The sequence below is a fragment of the Papaver somniferum genome, chromosome 9 (genome assembly GCF_003573695.1).
Source record: "Papaver somniferum cultivar HN1 chromosome 9, ASM357369v1, whole genome shotgun sequence".
Classification (NCBI taxonomy): Eukaryota; Viridiplantae; Streptophyta; class Magnoliopsida; order Ranunculales; family Papaveraceae; genus Papaver; species Papaver somniferum.
Genome location: NC_039366.1, coordinates 81,140,832 through 81,152,460, shown reverse-complemented (window position 1 = coordinate 81,152,460; position 11,629 = coordinate 81,140,832). Strand labels below are relative to the sequence as shown.

Below are 11,629 nucleotides of genomic sequence, written 5' to 3'. Positions count from 1 at the left end.
CAAGGCCCATCCTAATTAACTCAGCACTGTCATCAAAGGAGCGAGAAGAACTGATAAACTTATTGAAAGAATATCAAGACGTCTTCGCCTGGACGTACGAAGAAATGCCTGGTCTAGATGACAAATTGGTTACTCATCATCTGCACATCACTCCGGCCACCAAAGCTGTCAAACAACCGCCTAGAAAATTTAGACACGAAGTCGAGGAGCAAATCAAAGTCGAGATCCAGAAACTAATAGCAGCGGGATTCATCAAGCCTATTCAACATCCAACGTGGCTAGCAAATTTTGTTCCTGTCAAGAAGAAAAATGGTCAAATCATATGTTGTGTCGATTTCAGGAACCTGAATAAATGTTTTCCGAAGGATGATTTTCCTCTATCCAACATTGATATGATCGTCGACGCAACCAGTGGCCACGATATGTTCTCGTTCATGGATGGTTACAGTGGATACAACCAGATCAAGATGTATAAGCACGATGCCAACAAGACTGCATTCCGTACTCCCATTGGGAATTTCCACTACACTGTGATTCCCTTTGGATTAAAGAATGCAGGTGCCACTTATCAACGAGCTATGACTGCCATATTCCACGACATGATGCACAAACAAGTGGAAGACTATGTTGATGCTGTGGTAGTGAAATCGAAGACTCGAGAATCTCACCTCGAGGTTTTAAGACAAGTGTTCGAGAGATGCATAGAATACAAATTAAAGATGAATCCTCCTTTTGGTGTTTCCTCTGGAAAGTTTCTAGGATTCCTGGTCACAGCTGAAGGAATCAAAGTCGATCTAGACAAGAAGAAAGATATCACCACCATGCCTCCTACACGCACTGTGAAGGAACTACAGAGCTTTATGGGCAAGGTGAATTATATTCGACGCTTCATTCCTGGATTGGCTCAACTCATTACTTCGTTCACCCCTCTACTGAAGAAAGGAACAAGTTTTACCTGGACAACTGTTCAACAAGAAGCCTTCCAGAAAATACAGCAGATACTATTTTCTCCTGCTGTCATGAAGAGTCCAGTACAGGGACGACCCCTGATACTTTACACAGCTTCCAGTGATGTTGTTGTTGGAGCGCTCCTTGCTCAGGAAGACGACGAAGGCATCGAACGACCGATCTACTACTTCAACCGCACAATGAAAGATGTTCAACTCCGATACCCAAAGGCTGAAAGAGCATGTCTAGCATTAGTGCATGCGATCCAAAATTTCAGACACCATTTGCTATCTAACAGGGTCGTACTAGTCTCCAAAGATGATCCTATAAAATTCCTACTATCAAAGCCAGCCTTGATAGGAAGACCAGCGAAGTGGTTACTCCAGATGTCAGAATTTGACATAGCTTGCACGCCACCTAAAGCAATCAAAGGCCAGGCAGTTACAGACTTGCTCGCTGCTTTTCCAGGAGAAGATACGACAACGTTATATGAAGATGTACCCCGTGAGTTCCCAGATATCTTAGTTATCAAAGAAGAAACATGGCTTCTATACTTTGATGGATCCGCCACCCCTAGAAATGACACCGGAGGAGCAGGCATAGTGCTAGTGTCTCCATCTGGTGAAGTTTTTTCACATTCGTTCAAGTTGGATTTCCACTGCACCAACAATTCAGCAGAATATGAAGCTTTCTTATTAGAGTTGTCCCTGGCCAAGCAAGCAGGAGCAACACACCTTGAAATAATAGGAGATTCAAAATTACTGGTCAATAAAATGAATGGAACATACTCTCTCAAAGAAATCACGCTCGCTCCATTCAGAACCGAAGCTCAGCGGCTATTAACCCATTTTACCGATGCCACGGTCGTCCATACTGGGGAACTAACAACAGGCATGCCGACTGCTTGGCAACTCTCGCTTCTAAGCTGCAATTCGAAGGGGCAGAGAAAACAATCACCGTACAGAGGCGTACCATGTCTTCCACCTAGCTCACTCAAGTCGAAGACATTCCAGCAGATGATTGACGAGCGCCCATCATTCATGAATTGAGCAGCTCGATTTCAGAAGGCAAAGTCAGCCTCAAAGAATTAAAGAATTGTTTCTTGCTTCACGGGGCGATGTATTATCGAAACCCTGATAGATCCCTATCACGGTGCCTTGTAAATGACGAAGCAGAAGAACAACTTAAGCGCATACATGAAGAAATCTGCGGGCAAACGCTAGTGGTAACACTTTACATAAAGCTTCAAAGGGTGGGATACTATTGGCCTTCCACGGAGACTCAGTTAAGAGCCTTACAAGGGTCTTGTCCCAATTTCCAGACACCTGCTCATCACTTAGAGGTTTTGGAAGTCCATCACACTGGAGATTGGAGAGAACCTTACACCAAATACCTCCGGGACAATTAACTACCGCTGGAAAAGAAGCAAGCAGTCAAACTCATTCAGAGAGCTAAGAGATTTGTCTTTCTTGAAGGAATCTTATACTGCAAAAGCTTTGGTGGAAACTTACTGAGATCCTTGGCTGAGCATGAAATCCCGACAATTCTGAAAGAAATTCATGATGGAGAACATCAAGGAAAGAGAAAATTATTTCTTCAAGTTCATGAGAAATATTATTGGCCAACCATGGAAGACGATGCAGCTGCACACATTCAGAGGTGTCACCAATGCCAAATCCATGGTAATTTCATCCACACTCCTTGTCTTCTATTGAATTCTGTGAATAGTCCATGGCCTTTCTATAGCTGGGGACTAGATATCATCGGAAAGATCAATCCAGCATCTTCAAAGAAGCATGAATACATCACCACAACTGAGTATTTCACTAAATGGGTCGAAGCTATTCCTCTTCGAAGCACCACCGGAGTCACGATTGCAGCCTTCATCAAAGAGCACATAATATGCAGATTCGGAGTTCCTAAGCACATTGTTACCGATAATGGAACTCCTTTCGCAAACAAGCACGTGACTGAAATCCTCGAGGAATACGACATCAAACAAGTCTTCTCCACACCGTATTATCCCCGGGGAACAGACAAGCAGAGAGCACCAACAAAAATTTGATCAGAATTCTCAGTCGGACAATTCATGACAATCCTTGAACGTGGCATGAACAGTTGCCTATGGCTCTATGGGATTATCAAACCGCGCCAAGGATCTCAATCGGACTTCACCATATTCCTTCGTCTACGGAGCCGACGCCATACTTCCAGCAGAGATCAAAATCCCTTCAGCAAGGATTGCAACATCCAGCGGAGTACAATGGGATGAAGCCGAAGTATCCAAATCAAGAATCTTTGAGCTAGATATGCTCGAGTCAAGGAGGGCTAAGGTGGAAAAATACGTAGAAGCCTACAAACAAAGGATCTGCAGAGCCTACAACAAAATGGTAAGACCTCGAACATTTCAAGTAGGAGACCTGGTATTAAAGACAGCAAAGCACATTCAACAAGACATGTCCGCTCACAAGTTCTCTCCGAAATGGGAGGGACCATATGTAGTCATCAAGGCAGTATCCCGTGGATATTACAAGATCTTAGCTGTTGACGGAGGAGCGGAAGGGAATATAATCAACGACAAATGGCTCAAATCTTATTACACCTGATCCATAAAAAACAATTACCCTTCATCATTTCAAGCATTTTCAAAAATGTAATTTTCATTCCTCCAAAGAGCGTGCAAAACGCTCCTTGGTTCATTAAACGTTTCGTAAATGAGCAAAATTCCTTCATATCATGATCAATTATTTCACCTAACCAGAAGCTTAAACTTATTAAAAAAAAAACAATTATAAATGCTCACTCAGAGCAAACCGTCCAGCAATGGCTAATCTCTGTAAGCAACCCTGTCAAGTTTCTTCTGAAAAATCTTGTTTTTGGTCTTCAACTCCTGTACCGCCTTGTCAACCCTGGCCGACTCCAAATCGAGCATCTTCTCCTCCTCCAGTAAAGCAGTAGTCAGAGAAATCGCATCAGCAGCCTCCGTCGCCTTATGAATCTTGATTATCTCGAGCCGACGACGAAGCCATCCTACATTGAACCGCAAAGTCTCGCAGTTCGAAATCATCTCATCTCACCTGTGCAATTCCGATTCTTGACATCTCGCAGGCGCATCTGGTCCATCTTCTCAATGATCGGTAGCAACCCTGCAACTGTAGTCAGGAGGGTTGGTAGAAAACCTTTCTACACTTCGGTCGTAGTAATATGCCCGTATCTTTTCCATATTTTGGTGTAAAGGGGCACATGACACTTGGGAATGACGAATCCACCGACTACTTCATTGTCCGGGAAAGTATTGATCAAAGGAGCTTCAAACAAGAGTCAAGATGTTGGATATTCACGAGCATGAACTCTATCTTCAACCTCCACGGATTCTGCAAAGTCTTCACCAACTCGGTTGCTGTTGTCTTCAACCTCAACCACGGTCACAGAATTTTCACTCCTTCTCCTTCTAGCATTGATGGCGACACGAACATTCGCCTATGACGAAATGAGGAAGTGTTTAATTTTATCAAAGTTGAACGTGATAAAGCCTCGAAAGCTATAAGATTACTTACAGATGATCCGGACTCAGCATGAGCCGACCTGTACCGCGTAGGAGCTCTAACGGTCCGCTTGGGCCTCGAATTATGAGAAGAATGATCCTTCTGGTTATACTGCAACAAATGAAACAAATCGTTTTCTTATGATCAATAACCTCGATCAAACAGAGACGAAAAAGATGTGCAACTTACTGAGATGGACGCTTCTACTTCATGCTTCGACTGGAGTTCATTTCGAGAAGAAGTACTATCGCTGGACATAGTGATGGAAGGAATGACGATCAAAGTTTCTTCTGCGTTGAAACTAACTCAGGAATAGAAGAAATGTCTGCAAGTATTAAACCCTAAATCTTGAAGATATTTACAAAATACAACGGGCTCTTATCTTCTGCAGATAGTCAATTCAGTTGCGAGTTTTACTGAAACCCTAAGTCTCGAACAAGGTCAATACCGGAGATGCGGAGTAAAATAATACACTGGGGACTGACCAAAGTTTTGCATGGTCAGAAAGTCAGACGGCCCCTGTGTGTTACATGTCATCTGTGATGTGCCTTAGAGCAAGCAAAGGGAAAATGACGATGGGATCGACATATTTTCAATCAAGAAGAGCCAACATTAATAAAGAATATCTCATTTGAAAGAAAAATTATTAATACGAAGTCCTCCAAATAAGATGTCTACAACGAAGGCTAAAGAACATTCAAATGTTTAAGAAAGAAAAGAAGATGGAAGTAAAGATACTCGTCAGACTCATCCGGATTATCGGATTCGTCATCACTGTCATTCTCATCATCCGAGTTATCAGATTTGTCATCACTGTCGTCCTCTTCGTAGGAATCAGCATCATCGATAAAGTCTGGATAGGTATCAGGATCGTCTGAGTCCGAGTCCTCTTCTGCTTCAGCTTCAGCTTCAATTTGCTTCATAGTCTTCCGGAACTCTCTTTCATATCGGCCAGGCTTGATCTTACGCTCTGTAAACACCCACGCAGTTTCTTCTTCAGAAGCATCAGCATCAGAGTCAGAGGGTACCCCATCAAGGAATTGACGTCTCTCCTCAGCCGCTTGTATTCGACGCCGAATTCGATCCTTTCTGTGCTGACGATTCTCTGCTTCATCATCTTCAGACTTTCACTTCATAAGTTCAGCATAAGTGACTCTCCGATCATTCAAGGGTATGATATGCTTTGCTCCCTCATCATGAGTTATCTTAGCTTTCGATTTGGCTACAGAGGATTTGGAATCCTCGTCAGAGGAGCTGGAGGAAGAAGAGGAATAGCTATAATCGTAATCGCTGTCGTTGGGAGTTGACATTTTCTGGAACCAGGAGCACAAAATTACCAACATGCAAGTAAATCCATCTACAAAATGGTAATTCTTAACTCTTACCTTTTTTACGATTCCATTAACAGTAGTGATAGTAATGCAAGAGTTAACACCTCAAAAATCGTTCGTCTCTGCGAAACCTACAAAAACGAACGGAACTCAGATTTTCATAAAATCATGAACATTTCTACTGTGTGAACATTCACCATGGAATTATGAAAACTAAAATATTATTTCATCATAAATAATTGTTTACTTTGAATATTACTCAAAATCAAACCTGGGTTTTGAAAATATATGTTTACAAAAGCATGAAAGATAACTCACGTTTTTATTTTTGTGAGTGGTAACTCACACAAAAAAAATTCCCTGAGCATGTCACGGTTTTATGTACAAAATATTTTTCGTGGACATCACGATTTTATATATAAAAAAAAATTTCCTTCGTGTCGTCATTTGTCTTTAAAACGAAGGTTTATTTCAATTTTGTGAAAGCTCACACCTTATAAGATAAAGTTTTTATTTCCATGAAATCTCATACACAAAATTTTATCACTGGACACAAGTCTATATATATATATAACAAAAAAACTTTTTTCCTTCGCGCTATCGTCATTCTTTAAAGCGAGGGTTTATTTCGGTTTAGTGAAAGTTCACTCCTTTTATGATAAAACCTTGATTCTCATGAAAGCTCATAAACAAAGTTTTATCACTGGACCTAGGTCTATGTATAAAAAAAAAAAATCTCCTAAATCAGGGATTTTTATTAGCTTCTCAAACTAACGATCAAACGAACATACGTTTTCAAAGAAAAAGGGGGTTTTCAACAAAACTCACACTCATATATATGCACATGTATATATAACCCAAACATGATCACTTCATGGAACTCTTATGAACTTCAAAAAAAAAAAATCCGTACCTGGTTGGCGTCGGCCGGAAATTGGCCGGACGGTGGCGGCGACGGTCGGCGACGCTGGAAACTCCGGCGAAAATTTTCTTCCTCCCTGGCGTGAAGGTGATGAAGGCGTGATGAAGGTGGTGGTCGGTTTAGATGAAGTAAAAAAAAAGGATTAATTCCCTTTTATATTAATTTTATTTCCAAAACCTAATTTCACAAGGATTTCCTTATTGGGCCCGGCCCCGCGAATCCTAAACGACAAAGGTCCCGTCGTCCAAATCAGCGGTTCAACACCAATTTATGCTCATTAGACGATGCTCTATCATGCCACTGGGGTCTTCATTCAAGTCGTGGTTTGCTCGTAGTATCAGAAATCCGGTAACGTCTTAACTTACGATTAAGTTCAATTACTTATATTGTTATAACCGGAAAATCACCATTTAATGTTGACTGAGGAACACGACTGTTCCTCATTATGCAGGGGACTTAATGTAGATGGTGGATTTTCGACAAAGGTTAAAATCGTAAACCCATAATTATACGAACTTCTGATCCAACAATCAGACGCGAGTATCGAGACACGGGCCTCTCATCGAATCTCTAACTGAGAATACTGTCTCTCAGAGTACATGCAGATATGTAGTCTCTCGGCTAGGCAACGACATATCTCATGAATACTGAACACTTCAGTAATTACTTCTATATAGAATCACGAGATTGGATGGCTCCTTACAGCTTGCCTGCTAGTATAGAGCAATAACGTCTTCAGGATACAAACAACAGTTTTCCCTGACTATATAAAGGATATGACGCTTCAACTAGCTCATGTCACTCAGAATAATTAATGCTCCTAGACGATCATACTAGTATAGAGTCATCAATTAATTATTCATAAATTCTTGGATTCATCCACTGAATTTTTGAAAATATTCAAATATTTTCGTAATATTTCGTTACTTCAATCTATGGTTCTTCCCAGCAGAATTCCATGGGTTAGTAATAAATATTCAACATACGGGCGTCTGAGTTACCTTCGAGTAAGCCCCGACTCAAAAGGTGCAAGTGTATTCGACGATGATGCACTAACAATCACCTGAACGCACGAACGAGTATTTCAAAATACGACAAAACGATGAACCTATGCAAAATAGGAAAGAAAATAATAAATAATAAAATATTGACCAAGGCGTTGGGGGACTGGGCCCACTAGATGGCCGGCCGTGCCGTGGCCAGCCCCACGCCAGTTTTATATTTTATCATATTTTTGTTATTTTCCTTGATCTTATGAAAATCCTTTCATTTGAACAAATATCCTTCGTTTTGAGGAAACTCCTCAGTTTCATGGTGTTTCCTTCGCACCAAGGAAATAATATAAAATTGGGAAAAATGCCTTGATCCCGGCCGGCCCCACACCTCATGGTTCCTTATTATTTTATTAATATTTTCCTAATCTCATGAAAACTTCTTAATCTCATGGTATTTTCATGAAAAATATAATATAAAATTAGGGAAACTCGTGGGACCGGGCCCCAGCCGGCCGACCATGCCCTAGCCGGTCCCACACGTCCCTTTATTTTATTATTATTATTTTAAGTTTCCTTGATCCCATGAAATTCCTTGATTTCATGGTATTTCTCTCAAATTATGAAAATTCCTTCAAATCATGGAAACAATACACAAAAATTACATAAAATTAGGGAAACGCATGGGACCGTGCCCCAGCCGGCCGACCATGCTCAAAGACGGTCCCACACACCCTTATTTTTTTATTTTAATATTATTTGTTTCCTTGATCCCATGGAAACTCCTTCACTTCAAGGAAACTCCTTGATTTCATGATATTTTCATAAAATCATGAAAAATAATATAAAATTAGGAAACACACCATGAGACTGTGGTCACTGACCGGACGGCCATGCCTTGGCCTCAGTAGTCCCACGCTTCATCATTCCTTCATTTTATAACTATTTTCCTTCATCTCATGAAGTTTCCTCAGTTTCAGCAAAACCTTGATTTTGTCATATTTTCTCAAATGGTTGCTCAAACGCACGCCAGAAAATACCAAAATTCTCATGACTGAGATACAGACGTTTTGACGACGTGAGCACGTTACCTTGACCGACCAAGGTTGGATCTTTGGCTCGCACGGAGCCGGTCCCACATATTTTCATGAATTGACCTAATTTGCGCAATTGCACGTATTAGGTCCAAAACTCTTCCAAATAATTTTGGAATTTTCATAGAGCGATCGTCATTCGATCCCGTGACCATCCAGGGCCGGTTTCATGACCCCTTGGTCGGTCCCTCATCTCTTCATAATTAATTAGGTTTTATCATCTAAGGCTCAGACGAGCATTTTTCTAATAAATGATTAAACTAACATTTAATCATTCTTTCATCAACAAATCACCAACTCTTCAAGAGACCTTGGTATTTGGTCACTCGAGCATATGGGGGCTACATGGCCGATACATGATCCCATGTAGCCGGACCCTCCTTCATTCCATGGTTAATTTTCAAATAAACCATCAATTGGTCATCAATTGATCGAATTAGGGTTTCTGACTCCAAGGATCATAATTCCAGATTCAAACAACAATAACTTTACGACGATCTCATGATCAGTATTTTATTAATTATGCTCGGTTCAATTACCAGTATTTTAAATTAATATTTTATCTTGGTCACGCTACCAATAATTCATCAAATGAGCAACATTTGCTCAGATGAGCAATATTTGCTCAAACCAAGGAATATTGGTTCAACTATCAATATTCAACAATTCATCGAATGAGCAATACTTGCTCACCTTAACTATCAACGATTACTTAATAATCATATATCTGTCTCAACAGGCAAGTTCAATTCATGAGTCTCAGGACATTTTTCAAGATCATGTTCAACTCAGCAAATACATGGACTCATCGTCCCATAAATTATGAAGTCAACAACTGACTAATTAACCACGAGACCTCAATCGTGTCGCATGGGGGGATATTAACTAGGGTTTTGGTCTGGCGGTCTACGGCACGTGTGTTCATACACACGATGGAATGTGAGCAAGTCGTGCAATCATTTGAAGGAGTTAACAAAGTAGTGGATGGAAAATCGACCAAGTCTCCGCACGATGAGCAACTGGTTTCAAACTCCATCAACTGTCACACTTCATGGGATCATGGTGTCTACAATTCCAGCAATATAAATAAGTCTTTGAATCATGATTGAATATACAAGAATCTCACGTCAAACAAACAACACGAGATTAACAACTCAACATCTGAGTAATCACTCTCAACAGAGATTCAATCATTCAGAACTATCTTATTCAGAATACATAACACACCTACAATCTTTGATTATCATTGATTCCACACATTTCTCAGCTTCCCTCCTACAGATCGACCCATCCTCTCTTGTGACCGAATTTACTTTGGAAAGGCCATTGTCTTGGTTTAGGCCGGAGTACTACAGATTGATCTCTCGAATTCAAAGCACTCCCTTCTTGCAGTGCATCTGTGTGAGGTTGAAAATTTCACTCGGTTCAAGGAGTCTCCTCCGCACGGTCGTCTCCTCAATTCCGTAAAAACCAGCAAATCGTTTTTCCCCATCTACACTCTCAAACTCAAACCGCCTTCAGTTTCCAATCAAGATACCTTTCCATATTCCTTTTCTCTTCAGCAGCATCTGAACCTTCCTCACTGGTGCTCACCTCTTCAACTGGATACTCAAAACCTGCATCAAGACCTGCTTCGGAATCACTCTCTGTGGCACTGCCATATTTTGGACCTTTCTGATGCCTCTCAGCCCTCTCTTTATCCTTCCAATCATATCTTGCATAATGTTTTGGTACCCATGCAGCAAAAAGTGAATCAATTTTCTCTTCTTCCCTCCTCTTTCTCTCCTCCTCTTCCCTCAATTGGTGAGCCTCTTCACTTGCACGCTTGTTTATCTCACCCTGAACTACATCTCTCAATCTTATTAATTCATCCATTGGGAGAGAAAAAGCTTGAGTTTTGGCGAAATTGTATTGGTCGGAATTGGAAGCAATGGCCGGAATGGGGTTACTGGAACTTGCCATATCTAGAGATTTTATATCTAAATTTTCCCTTTTTTGGAAATGTTGCTAATGGTTATGCTAATTTCCTCCAAAACCTCCCTTTTAAAGGCACAAATTTGCTTATTAACTGCTATTTATGGCTATTGGTAATCAGTCTCGTCGCTTGGTTACTCACGCCTCTTCAAATCCATGCGTACTCCATTCAACTTCTTCATCATAATTACCCTATAAAACCCTATTTTCAACACCTAACCTCTTTATTAGCCATAACTCCCCATGGAACTGCCTTCAAGTGGCGTATTGGTAGGTCATCTAACTCACACAAAGCATTTTGGGGTCTAATTAAAATTTTGTGTTTTATGCATATTAGAAGAATGCAGCATCAGTTGAGAGGCACCATTGCGGTCTGGGGCATGTCTGCCAGATGGGTTACTAGCTCTACTACCAAACCTATGCCTTCCATCGAAATACAACAACCCTTTCAAAACCATCAACTACAACATAATCTTTCCTTCCACCCCCATCTTTACTTCCCATTCTATACTTTTACTATCATTATTACATTTGGCAGTTTGTACCATCATACCTAAGTCGGTCTTAAAAAAGACAAACCCATTAATAATCCACCAACCCCAAACTACGTAAAGTTTACATACCATCCTCTTATATCTCAGGAAAACCTACAATGTATTATTGGTTTTGTCCTTACTTGGCTCTTTTATCATCAAACTCATGTAAATACATATATCTCCAATCTAAAGGTGTCCATAAAGCTTGGATACGAAAGTGACATCTCATATGATAAACCCCTACCCCAACACAGTCATTGTAGTATCATAACAACTACTTTACACCA

At 40.7% G+C, this 11,629-nt stretch overlaps 1 protein-coding gene across 1 annotated transcript; it reads right to left on the bottom strand.

Annotated features, from left to right (window-relative positions):
• Positions 1-3,775: 3,775 nt before the first annotated feature.
• LOC113312198 (clumping factor B-like) lies at positions 3,776-10,794 on the bottom strand. Its single transcript, XM_026560952.1, has 6 exons — positions 10,345-10,794; positions 5,720-5,806; positions 5,189-5,617; positions 4,506-4,604; positions 4,290-4,428; positions 3,776-3,978 (listed from the first exon to the last, which is right to left on the bottom strand). The coding sequence occupies exons 1-6, from the start codon at positions 10,792-10,794 to the stop codon at positions 3,776-3,778; spliced, it is 1,407 nt and encodes a 468-aa protein (XP_026416737.1).
• Between the last annotated feature and the right edge of the window lie 835 nt (positions 10,795-11,629).

What these genes read in the sequence shown, in the direction of transcription:
- LOC113312198 (XM_026560952.1), bottom strand. Translation starts at nt 10,794, where the DNA reads ATGGCAAGTTCCAGTAACCCCATTCCGGCCATTGCTTCCAATTCCGAC. An exon ending in ATGCTGAGTCCGGATCATCT is followed by an intron (nt 4,429 to 4,505) that starts GTAAGTAATCTT and finishes ATTTCGTCATAG; the next exon opens with GCGAATGTTCGTGTCGCCAT. An exon ending in TGAAGATAGAGTTCATGCTC is followed by an intron (nt 3,979 to 4,289) that starts GTGAATATCCAA and finishes GGTTCAATGTAG; the next exon opens with GATGGCTTCGTCGTCGGCTC.